At 45.7% G+C, this 13,867-nt stretch overlaps 1 protein-coding gene across 5 annotated transcripts in view; it reads right to left on the reverse strand.

The window, feature by feature from the left end:
- Window positions 1-4,419: 4,419 nt before the first annotated feature.
- The window catches only part of Abl2 (ABL proto-oncogene 2, non-receptor tyrosine kinase), a 98,685-nt gene continuing 89,237 nt past the window's right edge, over window positions 4,420-13,867 (reverse strand). For 2 of the 5 annotated variants that reach the window (XM_055624466.1, XM_055624470.1), the window contains exons 11-12: window positions 13,269-13,442; window positions 4,420-12,898 (exon numbers count right to left, since the gene is read on the reverse strand). In XM_055624466.1, coding sequence (XP_055480441.1) covers window positions 11,181-12,898; window positions 13,269-13,442 — 1,892 coding nt within the window. In that variant the 3' untranslated portion in view covers window positions 4,420-11,180. Of the gene's footprint in view, window positions 12,902-13,268; window positions 13,443-13,867 lie in introns of all 5 variants that reach the window. The other 3 variants (XM_055624469.1, XM_055624467.1, XM_055624465.1) reach the window with 3 other exon arrangements.

A 13,867-nucleotide genomic window follows, 5' to 3' on the forward strand; every position in this document is an offset into this window, starting at 1 on the left:
AAATGAAATAGCTATGTGTGTTATTACAGGAGCACGCACCTGTAACTCTAGTCCTGAGAAGGCTGAGGCAGGAGGCTGCCAGGCTTAAGAAAACCTGGACTGCCCATTGCGTTTGCAACTGGCTGGGGCTCCGTAGCAAGACCTTGTCTTTTTGAGACAATGTGCCAAAACTGGTCTTGATGTAATTCCAAAATGATCTTGATTTTTTGCCTTCATCTTCTAAACTGTATTACAGGCTGGTGCCAGTAAACCTGGATCTATAAAGAGTTAGAAGTCTGAGATGGACATGGTAGCATAAGCCTTTTATTTCAAAGGAAGTTGGATCTCTGTAACTTCAAGGCTAGCCTGGTCTACACAGTGAGTTTCAGGACAGCCAGGGCTATGTTAGAGAAACCCTGTCTCTATAGTAAGTAAGTAAATAAATACATTTAAAAACCTGGGGGTAGTGAAACACATTAGTAATCCCAGCATCAAGGAGGCTGAGGAAAAGGGTTTAGAAGTTTAAGGCTGGTTTTTATTGGACAAACAAGCACTAAATACCAATTCTATTGAAACTGCCTCTAAAATTAAAGAGGAATACTTCCAAATTCAATACATGAGGCATTACCTTAATGGCAAAGTCAGACAAAGATATAAATTTAATTTAATCAAACAAAAATTACCACCCCAAACCCAAAAGCCCATTGATCAATACAATACAAAAATCCTTAACAAACCATATAACCAAATATAACATCACAACAAAAGGAATTCATCCATGGCCATACAAGCATGGCTCAACCCCTGTAATCCATTAGATGTGATATATCACATTAGCAGAACAAAAGGTAAAAACCATAGGAACATTTCAATAGGTGAAGAAAAAAACACCTGACAAAACTCAAAAAATAAATAAATAAATAAAACTTGCAATTAAAAGAAATAAACTTGCAAGGTGGCGGTGGCACACGCCTTTAATTTTAGCAGTCAGGAGTTAGAGATAGGCAGTTAGAGATAGAGTTTGAGGCCAGCCTGGTCTAGAGTGAGTTTCAGGACTGCCAGGGCTACACAGTGAAACCCTGTCTCACAAAACAACAACAAAAAAACCAACCCACAAATAAATAATAAAAATAAACCCAATAAATCAAGTACAAAAGTGTGACACATTCCTTTAATCCTGGCAAAGGTAGGCAGATCTCGGTGAGTCGTAGGCCAGCCTGGCCCAGGACAGCCGGGGCAGTTATACACCGAAACCCGGTCAAGAGGTCTAGAGAGACTGCTCAGTGGTTCAGAGTACTTGTTCAGTTCCCAGCACCCACTTGGTGCCTCAGGGGATTCAGTACCCTCTTCTGGGCATGTGTGCACTAGCCAGGTATGCGTGTGGTGCACACATAAAGACAAAACACTCATGCATAGAATATTTATAAAGGAAAGTCTCAGGAAAGAGACAAAAGCAACAACAAAGTGTTCATCCTAAGAAATGGAAATGTCAACCAAGCTGAAAGATAGCATCATGCAGCTTTTCCAGATACAAAAGACATGAACAAACTTCTATTCACCTCAACAGGACACTAATGCCAGACCAAAGAGACAATTCCATCCAAGTCTACCCTGGTGAATCAATGAATTTATTGGGGTTGTGACAGGAATTTGGGTGACTTTCTGGTGGCTGCATCACTGAAAAGCCTCTCCTAGCAAGGGTGACTCAAAAGCTGCATCCCTGGAGCCCTCTGCCCAATGTAGCATGTAAGCAACTCCCTCGAAGTCTCTCTCCTGCAGCCACTGTTCAGTGTCTGGCAGCCTAGAGGAAGGGGTTTGTGATTCTAAGTTGCATGAGCTTCTCTCTTCCATCCAGAGGGAAAAATGGTTCCACTCAGAAGAAACACCTTACCCAATCAGAGTAAGACAGCAAATCCTAGGGTGGACCCAGAAGAGGGAGGGATGCTGAGACACTGTTGGGAAGAATGCACCTTGGCATAGGCACTACGGAAATGGTATAGAGGTGATGCATGGCACTGTGCATAGCTTGACATGGAGGTGGTTACCTGGATCTCTAGCACCTGGAAGGCAGAGGCTTAGGAACCAAAGTTCAAGGCCAGCCTGGATTCCATGATGAGATGTCTCAAAAACCAAGGGCTAGGAATATCTCAGTGGTATTTTCCTAGCATATTTGATCCCCAGCACCACAAAAGGGCAAAACAAAAAGCATTAAAAAAAAAAAAAAAAAAACTCAGTTAAAACAACTAAGTTTGAATTAAATATACAAATGTAAGATCTGAGTCGAGCACAGTGGTGCAAGCCTGTAATCCTAGCACTCAGGGAGGCAGAGGCAGGCGGATTAGAGTTTGAGGCCAGCCTGGTCTACAAAATGAGTCCAGGACAGCCAAGGCTACACAGAGAAACCCTATCTCAAAAGACAACAAAACAAACAGATGCAAGATCTGAAACTATAAAATTATTGTAAGGAAATAGGGAATCCTTTAGGGGAGCAGGAGGTGAGGAAAGAGGGAGGGAACAGGGAGAGGCCCCAGTGGATACTGCAGGAGTTAGAAATTTTGTCTTGAATATTAAGATAGACATGGCTCATCCAGGACCTGAATTTGGTTCCCAAAACTCATGTCCAAGAGCTCACAACTATCTGTAACTCCAGCTTCAAGGATCCAATATCCTCTTCTAGCCCCTGAGGGTACGAACACACACAAACACTCACAGAAAAATAAAACTCCATTTTTGTTTTGTTCAAAAATGATGGAGCTGGGCGCCGTAGCGCACGCTTGTAATCCCAGAACTCTGGTAGGCAGAGGCAAGTAGATCTCTGCCTGGTCTACAAAGTGAGTCCAGGACAGCCAAGGCTGCCACCCCGTATCAACCACCCCTCCCCCACAGAAAGGCTTTAGATAGGTACACCAGCTAGAAAGGTTTGAGGCTGAACATGGTAGCACACACCTGTAATTCCAGCATTCAGGAAGGAGAGGTGGATGATCAGGGTTCAAGGCTAACCTGATCTACATAGTAAGAATGAGGCCAGTCATGACAACGCAGTAAGGTTCTGTTTAAAAACAAAAAACTAGAAATTAATGTTTGAGGTGTGTTTAACATAATTTCAACATTATGCAGTGTAAACAATGATTGAAACACATAATATCCCATAAATATGTGTAATTTTATATACACTAAAATGTGAGCAACAGAATGCTTTTAACAGGACTGCTTTAAATATGCTATAATGTATGATATTCCAGTGTACACAGAATTCTGGGAATACTGAGATAAGCACAAATTCACTAGAGAGAGTGAGGAGAATGGGATCTTGTCAGACAGACATCTGCACAGATGTTCAGTGCAGCACTATGCCTGGTAGATATAAGATGGAACCAGCCTAAGATTTCATCAAAGACGTTGGGGTCCTAGAAACGCACACGCAATGAGAAAAGTATTTGAGCATAAAACCCGATGAAATCCAGTGTTGTGGCAACGTGGATGAATGTGGAAGGCATTATGTTACTTAAAATGACCCCACTCATGTGGAATGTCAAGAAACTGATCTCATGGAGGGAGGAGTGCACCAAGGCCCGGGGTTGGGCCTGGGGGCCAGAGGAGGGGCCACAGTGGACGCACTGGCCAGCGGCCACCACGACAAAGTGACAGCCAGGTGAGAGAACTCCGTCACCACGTTTTGCCCCAGTGGCTCACTATGTAAGGATACTGCACAGAGTATTTCACGAGCTCCCAAGGATTTTCATGCTCTCACCACCATGAAAACAGATCATGGATACGCCCAACACCGACTGCGTTAGTGCAGCGTGCACATGTACAGGGACACCACACTTCTCAACGAATGTGTACAAACGCATCAAAAAGATACTGGAACCTGGGAGTGTTGTTCAGTTGTTGAGTGCTTGCTTATCAGGTACGCCAGCACCCATAGAAACAGAGTGTGGTGGTATAAAACAGTGACCTCGGAGCAGGGGAATCCTAACCTCAAGGTCGTCTTTGGTTGCCTGGCAAGTTTGAGGCCACCTTGGGAAGGATACATGAGGCCCTGTCTCAAAAGCATGAAAAAAAAAAAGGTAAGTAATTTTGAATAAGACTGTTCTTTGAGGATCTCTACTTAATTCTGTTAATACCTGTCTCAAAACACTTTAAGAACTTATTTGTAGTTGTGTTCAGAATGGATTTTCAGACAATTAAATGTCTCCGTGTAATCACTTCACCTTACACACACACACTCACCTGACATCTGCCAGCCCAGGCTCCAGAAGGTACCGCATGTACAACACTCACCACAGGATGAGGATTCATAGCACAGCGCACACACCACCAAGAATGTGTCATTTTCTAGACTTGACAGTCTACTACTGAATGCCTGTAAAAATCTGCTTAGCTTCCCTGTCAATTGAAATCCTGGGAAAAATACTCCAACTCAAGTTCATTTTGCCGATAAAATATTTCAACCTTTATTTAAAACAAAACACAACTTGCAAACCTTGTGAGACACAGCAGGAAGCAGTCCCTGCCTAGGGCATCATTTATTTACATCAAGTTTAACACTGTTAGCAGTTCACAGTCAGACAACAGAGTGAGAGAATTAAATTAGAAAAACAACTGAAAATATATTACAGTAACAATTAAGAACAAATACTTGACAGCAGTGGTAGTGTGACCCAAGACTGATGTGTTTTAGTTAAATCCCATATGGTCTCACTGGGCACTGTGTCCCCCTAGCAATGCACACAGCGCCCACTGTGGGCGTCACCCTCTGTGCACCACCTACGCCTGCAGTGTAACCTTTGGTATAAACATTAGTTTTAAAGAGTCTGAATTAGCAAGTTTTAGGACAAAGTTCTATCAACCACAAAATGTTCATATTTACTTTTACCAAGCAAGCACAAATCGGCGTTTCTCCACTGATAGTCACAACAGAACCAGATTGCAAAGGGGAGGAAGTGCAGGGGCTACAAAGTACGGGTCTGTGTGTGCAGTGTGCTCAGGGAGCTGCTCGAGGCGGCATGCTCACCACATCACTGCCACAGGTGATAAGGAGCTGCAGAGAGAACCTCACCTTCTCTTTAATTTCTGAATACTCATTTTCCCTGAAGGCCATTTCTCAAGATGGAGGTCAGGTGGCATAGTGGAAGCTGGCCGTGGAGATCAAGAATGCTCGTTCCTGTGGCCCTGACCATCAGCATTCTTGCCACTCCCAATGCACAGCTTGGGTCCTTAAGAATACCAAACATAATGTGGGAACTAATGGTCCTGGAGCACCGCAGCCCTCTGCAGCACTATTCTGACTCAACAATAACTTGTTGTTTTATAACTGCTGAAAACTAGGAACCTACGTATGGGAAATTGTTATTAAGTCCCACCTGCCCTAAATTGTATGGTTGCAAAAAACAAGATGTTAAACCATTCAGAGGCTCAGAAGCAAGCCTAAGCTTGCTTCTGTGAGCTCCACCCACAGAATCCGCAGCATTTCCTTTCACTACCTTGTTAGTATGACAATGCCTCCTCCATGTGCTAACGGACTAGGGTCCATACTCTGGGAACGGCTGAGTAACTCAGGACCTGCAGAACAGCCCTATTCTTCCCTGAAGATACTATGTCCGAGGACCCTTAGATGACGGTAAATTTGCAGACCCACTCAGTGTGCCACTCACCTGTCCGTTCTGGCTACCAGGGTTCTGCTACTGTATTCAGGTTTACAGTGACAGGGAAATGAGATTATTATTATCCAGGAGACGTAAACAGCATCAGGTTTACAGGTGTACATGGAGCTAAGGGAGTGTGCGGGGAGGGAAGGACAGGTCCAAAAGGGGCTTCCTTCCCTCAGCTCATCACACAGGGCTAAGAAAGGTGTAGCAGCAACCTGCCAGTTGGCATCTCCTTTGCAGAGATGAGTGGGGGGCTGAACCAACAGGGACTTTGAACCCTGGTGAGGCTTGTACAACAGCTCTAGTTCAATAGTTATGCACACCAACCCAGCAGGCATATTTCTCCCAGCAACACTCAGGACCCATCTTTGAAGGTACAATCCTGAGGATGACTTCTGGCAGCTTCTAATCAAGATAAACTGCCCCACACCTTATCCAGGGTCCTCCCATGGCACCTGGGGAGCTAGTCCAAAAGGAAAGTTATCACACACAAGTAGCAGCCTTATAAAAACAAGCTGGAGCCAAGAGTCAGCTGCCAGTGCTCGAGAGCAGGGTGAGTCACGCCAGCCTCCTCAGTAGCAGGACCATAGGCAATAGCAGTGAAGCTGGGCCACTGCGCTCTGCTGACCAGCGCAGGTGACAGGAGCCACTGTTCCAAGCGCTACTGACCCAATATGCTGGAAAAACTGGAACTCTATGTATAAGACTTAAGGAGTACGCCAAATTTTAGAAGCCTCACCTCTCTGCCTCAGAGGCAATGGCAGCATGGGAGCCATAGAAACCCTTGGGCTGCCTCAGCCGGTTTGTGTGCAGGGTCCCTTGGAGCTGCCTTACTCTAGGCTTCTGCATGCCTACAAAACCCAAACAGAAACAGGCAATTTCAAAGAACTGGGCTACTGGCTTGATGAACCTAAGGCAGTTGACAGGAAATATAAAAAGTACTGGCCATAGCAGATGCTGAGGGCAAAAAGATGGATCTCAGATTCCGAGGAAGCAAGTTAAGGCATGCAAGATCACTAAGAACAGGAACAAAGACGACTCTCAACCCCATACCAACTCCCCTGAAGGAAGATATGGCCTAACGGTGACAATGATATCACTAGCAAAGGCAGAAAAACACGGAGAGGTCTGAGTAGAGCAAAACTGGATGTAAGCTGCCTCGGCATGATTTACTAGAAAAATACAGGGTGGTCAGAATATAGAGTGCAGCCACCTGAGCGTATGATAGGTTATTAGCTACCAGACTATCATGGTAGAACTAATAGGTGAGTTAAGCTCAGTTACTTTTTAAGGAGATGATAAATGCCAATGTTGTTTATAACCAATAGAAAATTCTAGAAATTCTCCAAGTACATCGGTCTTCTTCCCCTAACCCCTCCAAGCCCCCAAGGCATGTTTTAAAAAGATGCTGTCAACACCAACGGGAAATGAGTCTGCTCCTACCATGGCAAGGATGCCAAGAGCCCAGCATGTGTGCAGTAGATGAATGCGCAAGAAAAAGAGGGCCGTCGTCTTCCTGTCCAGGGCCTGAGAGAGCCGCCGGGCTCCAAAGGGAGCAAGCCCTCCTCCAGTCTCACTTTGCAGCCCGGGCTGGTCTGAGCTTGACTCTCTTGCCTTAGTGTTGTTACTGTTGATCACATGCTGTCACCTGACTACTTTAAAGATGAGAATTAAACCAAAGAATTGGTCCCTAATGTTCTGAAGGTCCTTAGCTCTGAACTGTTAGCAAACATTTGCAGGATCTTCACATACTCATTTAGCAGTTTCATAGATACTTTCGCAACAAACTATGGAGGTGATTCTCTAGCTGCAGCTCCAAGCTGGGTCACCCTGTACAGACATTTGTAATACAACTGTACAGCTGGTTTGCATTTGATTTCTCAAGGTGCTTTCAGACACACTATCTCACAGTCATTAAAATGACACCAAACGACAGATTTATTTTTGAACAAAAAGGAATGTAGGACTGTTTTTTTTTTTTTTCTTTTTTGTTTTTAAACAACTGAAGCTGGTATTCTTCAACTACAAAGTGCAGATTTCTGTGTGGCTGAGGTCTGGAAGAACGGTGGCTTGTCCAGCTACACTGCCATTACTGAACATCTAAGCCCCTCCTGGCCAGGGCCTGCCAGAGCCTGTGCTTTAGAAGTGTGCGGCACCAAGTGTGCAGATTGTCTAGCTGAGCATCTCACAAGGCAGCAGGTGTGGAGCGACGCTGCTGTGTCAGGGCTCCTGCATTCTAGCCTCAGCTCTGCCACTGACTGCTCCAGGACATGGACTAGTGACAGCCAATATTTCCAGCCTCCTCTTCTGCCAGTGATGAGTGTGTGAAACCTGGATAAGCTCTGGGAAACACACTCGCTAGTCTCACCCCACCCACCCCAAATTCCAATAGAGAGTTGGGCTAATTCACCACTTTCCTTTAAACCCTCTGGAGGATTAACGTGTGCTTCTGCGTCAGGAGTTGTCACTAGCAGTTAACACCATGGAGTGTCCACTGTGCAGCACGCACCTTACACAGGCCATCGTGAAAATGACCAAATCAGTTTCTTACATGACAGAGCAAAACTTGGTGTATCATGTTCAATTCAGTGCAAGTCACTGCAAAACACATCTTTTACAAAGGGCCAATTTTAAGGTCTCTCTGTGAACGTCATGATGAGAATCACCTGAAAATGTGAAATATCATTGTACCCAAAGCTTGAAAAAAGCTTCCTATAAAGCATAATTAGAATATATTCTATATAGAACATTGCATTTGAAGGTGGGAAATCCAACTGAAATCACAAGACTTTTATATGAAAGTAATCAAGCTGTGACAATCCAAAGATATGCATAGATCTAACGGCTTGAGGAACTGCCAGACACCCTGAACCTTTTCTCTTGCCATCTGCTTTGTTTTTAGGCTATACAAGAGATTACATTTTTAGTTTCTAAAAGCAGTTTTCTCTAGATTCAAACCTTATAATTTGCTGGTTTGTTTTTTTTTTTTTCCTCTCTCCCCTTTTCTAAGCTGGCCCCTTGCAGGCAGATACGTGACAAACCCAAATAACTCTTTCATAGCAAGCTGACAATGCCTCTTTGGCCCAAGACCTCAATCCCTGACAACTCCACAGTTCCTGATCATGCAGAGAGAATTGTGCTACAACAGCCAATGCTACTCGTGACAGAACTGAGAGAAAAGTCACTTAAACTCAGGGATTTAGTGAGGCCCCTCTGTGAGCAGGTCATGGCCTTGACTTGGCACCTCAGACTGAGAAAAGCAGAGAGCCGAGAGACTCAGTAGTGTTTCTCCAAGCCTGTTTTCAGAACTCTGAAGGGAAAACCAACAACAAACAAACAAAACAAGACCCAAACCTGAAAACAACCATTGCTTAAGATATCCCACTATGACAGAGATAAACTTTAAAAGCAGCATTAATAATGGCCTCAAATTTTAGCTTTCTCTTTTCCACCTGTACAAAGCTAACTGCTAAAATAAATTCAAGTTTATGGGTGAATCCAATGGCAGAGAGTGGTAAAGGAGGAGGAGGGAGCATTCTCTTCCAGAGACTACAGGGGCATCAACCTGATTCTGCAGCCAGAATGCAGCTGTGGGAACACTAACCTTCAGGGGCCGTCTCCTCCACCCCAAGCCTCCTCTTACCCTGAGCCTTATCTGGAGCAGCAGTGATATGTAGCCACATTTTATTTCTTTATAATGAAAACTAAATTTCTTCCTTGGTCAAGGATGCCAAATGCAACTTGAAATAGTTTCCCCTTAGGATTCTGGCCCAATTATTGTCAAGACAGCAGTTCTAAAGTTTCTTATTTGTGATTCAGCAAAGAGAATGAAAAGCTGCCCAACGTAAAAACATTAAGTAAAGAGCTTTCGAGAAAAGCTCTCAAAGGAAGCTGTGTATTAGTCTGCAAAACACTCTTGAGAATGTGGGCTATTGCCTTCAATTAATAGATCAAAAGATGGGCAGTGACGTGACAGCCGATCAGTGACAGTCAGGAAGAAAACACTGCTCAGTGCTGAATTCCTATCTTCCCACATTAACACTCCTTTGGAAGGAGAAAAACCAGGACATTTTGTATTGGGTTCTCTCTGAAGAATAAAAGGGGTGTTCACAAAGTAAAAGCCAGTAACTGGAAACAGTTCCAGCACCAAAAACTTCAATAATATATAACCTGTTCTGTTCCATGTTACTCTATTAAATAGCTTCCATAACTGTAATTAGGGAAGGGAAATGCCCATTTTTCAAGGGCAAAACCTACCTGTAGGTTAAACCTTTCGGTTTCTGGATCTAACTGGTACTCCCTGAAAATAACCCACCCCTTCTTATTATGCATTCTTAGATAGAGATGAAAGGACAAAATAAATATATTTCCAACACAAACTCCAAGTGCAACAAAGGGTTGGGGATAATATGTGAGCGAAGAAAAAGGACATGAGAATACTGTGGAGGCAATAATGATTCCCCTACTGTCCACCCAGATTAGCTTAAGGTATTCAGGAGGGTAAAGGTACAAGTAGCTATGTGGACTAAGCAAGCTCCTCAGTCTCAGGCCTCTGGGCCAGTTTTCAAAAGGTACTGTATCTGCTTGGTATTTTATCTAACAAAAGATTATGTATAGCTGCTCACGTGGCCATTACGTCAGTATTCAGGGGCAAAAGAAGTCTCTCCTATGAGAACCTGTAGTGACCACTATTTTCAACATTGATGCTGGGTAATGCCCTGAATGCTGCCAGATATAAAGGAAGACAGCCTGCCCAGCAAGGGACAGAGAAGAACCACCAAGAGGGCCCCTACACCCATGGTTTACAGAGAGCCACCAAGAAGCAGTGAGTGGACACTGGCCCACAGGAAGTAACATGCTGGAAGAGGGGAAGTGACTACTCATCACCTTGAGAGTTTTGGTGGGGTCATTCCGACTAAACTTCTCTCGTATTCTGTACTTCCTGCACCAACTAATACACCCATGGCAAGCACGGCAAAAGCAGATTGAAAGGGCCATGTTTCCCAGATGAGTATTCTAGCCATCTAATTTGCAGTTCTTGACACAGCAGCAATGATCCATGGAAGCAAGACCAACAGCCACTTCCACCAGCCTTGAGTAAAACACTCCTGCTACATCCCTCACTTTACTTTCTTCTGTTCCCCAAATTTGTAGGGTGAACTAAAGCACAACCAACCCCAGGACCTGCCAGGTCAAGGCCCGTTTCGTGATACGGAACAACTGAGAGCAGCCCAATGGATCACCACAGGCCATTCCAGACAGGGAAGGCTGTACTTTTTTATGACGTATACATGATGCAGTTTCCAGTGCAGTTTCCAATTCTGTCCACACTGCCCTGATCCACCAAACTGATGTCTTATCTACTTATGTGATTTCCTTTTTGCTATTTTGAGATGAACCTGTAAACGTGAGAACTCAGGGATCTGAGGTACTTCACATAAACACACTCAAGTATCAGTCTTTTACTTTTGAAAACAAGAACACAGGAAAACGAGTCCCTTTCCCTCTCCCCTCAGAAATGTGTGCCTTTTCCCCCTAGGCTGACAATGGCTACCTCTGCACCACATCACTAATTTCCTGTACACATGACAATAAGTTATTAAGGACAGGGTTTGTCCCAGGCACACCAGCAGCTGTGGAAGACACCTGCAGCTCCTGTAGGCTAAGTTCCAGTTTGCTCACAGCCTCTCGGAAGGCAAATTTGTTGCGAGTCTGAGGGATGCAGTCCACGTACCCTGAGCAGTAGTCGAGCAGCTGGTGCCCAGTGTCTACCAGTTGGCTGTTGGGCACAGGTTCCGTGATTGCACTGGACAGCAGGTCGGCACACTCCAGCAGGGCCTCTTTGCTGATTTTGTCAGCTGAGATTTTCTCAGCTGCCTGTTTGGTTTTTCTCAGAGCCACCTTAGTACCTGCTGTGCCATTGGCCATTTTGGCTGGCGAGATGGAAGACGTGGGCAAAGGCACTTGGGGTGGAGGCATCACGGGCCTCCCAGGTTTCCCACTACTGGGCACTGGCCCTGGAGCTGCCTTTTTTCCTCCCTCCTGGGTTTCTGGAGTGTGCTGTCCTGCAGGTGGGGCCGTCGGCTCCTCCTCAGGGTCTGAGCCTGTGGACGGATGCTGCAGTAGTCTCATCACTGGCGGCGGGGGTGGGGCACACTTTGGTTTTACACGGCGGGGTCGATCCTTGTCTCCAGAGGATGTGACCTGATGCTCAGATAAGAGCTTGAATTTATTCCCCTGAGAGTCTGTGCCAATGAGCTGCACATCAGCTGGAGTGTGTTTCAGAGTGGGTGAGATAAGAACTGGCACTTTGTGGTTGTGAGTGGTTGGGAGGACAGCTACAGCCTTGGCTGGGGAAGACCAGCCTGGCTGCTCTCCATCCTCTGGGACTCCAGCGACTCCAAGTCGCGTCCCACCATTCCTTTCCTTGCCTTTGGGGGCAGCTGCCACTCCAGCCACCCCTACCCCTGGAGAGTCACTTTCTGTGATGGCTGCATCAGGGGCTCTCAGGGGAAGAGCTGTGGCTCCTCTGGGCAAGAGTTTGGCTTTTGGTCTCTCCCTGGCTGGAGCAGCACCTTCCTCAGATTTTTTTGGAAGCATGTCATTAGCCCTGTCCACATTCTCTTCTGGTTGAGAAGAGGTGGACACTGTCCTTTCCAGCTGGAGTTTGGACCTCTGGCAGTTCCTGGGAAGGGTCATTGCCATCCTATCCTGCTCTGGAAGCCCTGAGGACATGGAAGATGTAGAGTTGGACCTTGGAAAAGGCTTGGAAGTGTCATCACTGGCTGTGGGTTTACCTGCTCGCAAGCCCAGTGTCTTTTTGATTAAGCGAGGTGTAAAGAAGCCTGTGATGCCAGACCACCCGCCCCCAGCAGTGCCACTGCCCCCACCCCCACCACTGTCATCATTACAGAGGTTCCTCTGTGCAAAGCTCCCCCCATAGCACTTGGCTGGCACCAGATTCGACTCTTGCTGGCTGGGAGTGAAAGAGAACCCATCAGCATGCTGTAGAGAAGCAACAGATGAGAAGTTACCCGTGAGTTCATATTTCTTGTGGGGCTGATTCTCCATTTCTCGAAAGGAGCTGCTGCGTTTAGGGGGTGTGGGGGCATTTCTCTTTTTCATGAAGGAGCTGAAGAAGCCTCCCTTTCTATCCCTGGTGAAGCATGTCTCTTTGGCATCTTCTAAGAGGCTGCTAGGTGACTTATCTCTTTGCTTTCGAGGCAGAGCTGGGGACCCACTGGAGGCCTGTGCACTTCTAATGAATCCTGCTGAGAAATAGCCAATCAGTAACAGGAAAGACAAGAGGTGATAAATTAGAAAGTTCTACCTGCATTTACTAAATGTCAGATGTTGGCAATACCCAGGAAATTAACAAATCAATCACTGATTCAGTGACTAGTGTTTCAACTGTGATGTGGATATTAGTGGTGACCCTTGCTGGTTTGTCTGAATTTGCCCCTTCTCTAGAATACAGATGCACCTGTCATCATCTATCTGGGGAACTATAAGGGAGCCAGGGGCTGAGAAAGCAAGAGCTGGTAGCAGCTGCATGGAGATGGAAGTGCAGGACCAAGGCCCACAGCATCACAGTTCCTGGTTCTTCAGGGATCCACTTTTTGCTCTGACCCCTCCTACCTGGTGCCGAGCTGGAGGCCAGGCTCTCGGAGGCTTCAAGGACCCCATCTATGTTCTCTTTGTTCTCCCCCTGCTTCTTCAGGGTCCGTGTCTTGGAAGGAAGCAGAGGCAATCGAGGCAGGTATGGAACCACAGATGATGAGGAGGCAGCTCTGCCAAGCTCCTCAGCTACCTCTGTAAGAAAGACAAAGTCTGGTAAAAAGACAATATAAGACAGAGAACAAGGCATTCTCAAGAACAATTGAGAAAAGAAAAAACGGAGAGCAGAAGACTGAAGTACATACAAGCAGCTGGGTGCACAGTCTGTGCTACAGTCCCAGCTGCTCACAAGGCTGAGGCTGGGGAGGGAGGTATTCCATCAGCCCCAAAATATGAGACCAGCCTGGGCAAAATGGCAAGATGTCACCTTGAAAACAACAAAATCGAACATACAATTTATGTATGAAATGAATTCAGATTCAAATAGAAATGAAATCAGAGTGTAAAGCCTTCTGTGTACAGGCACTCATGTACATGGAGATCAGAGGCCGATGCCAGGTGTCTTCCCCAATTGAGACAGGGTCTCTCACCAGCCAAGAGCTCACTGCTTCAGCTAGATT

This window comes from Psammomys obesus, unplaced genomic scaffold, assembly GCF_907164565.1.
Source record: "Psammomys obesus unplaced genomic scaffold, mPsaObe1.curated_primary_1811, whole genome shotgun sequence".
NCBI lineage: Eukaryota > Metazoa > Chordata > Mammalia > Rodentia > Muridae > Psammomys > Psammomys obesus.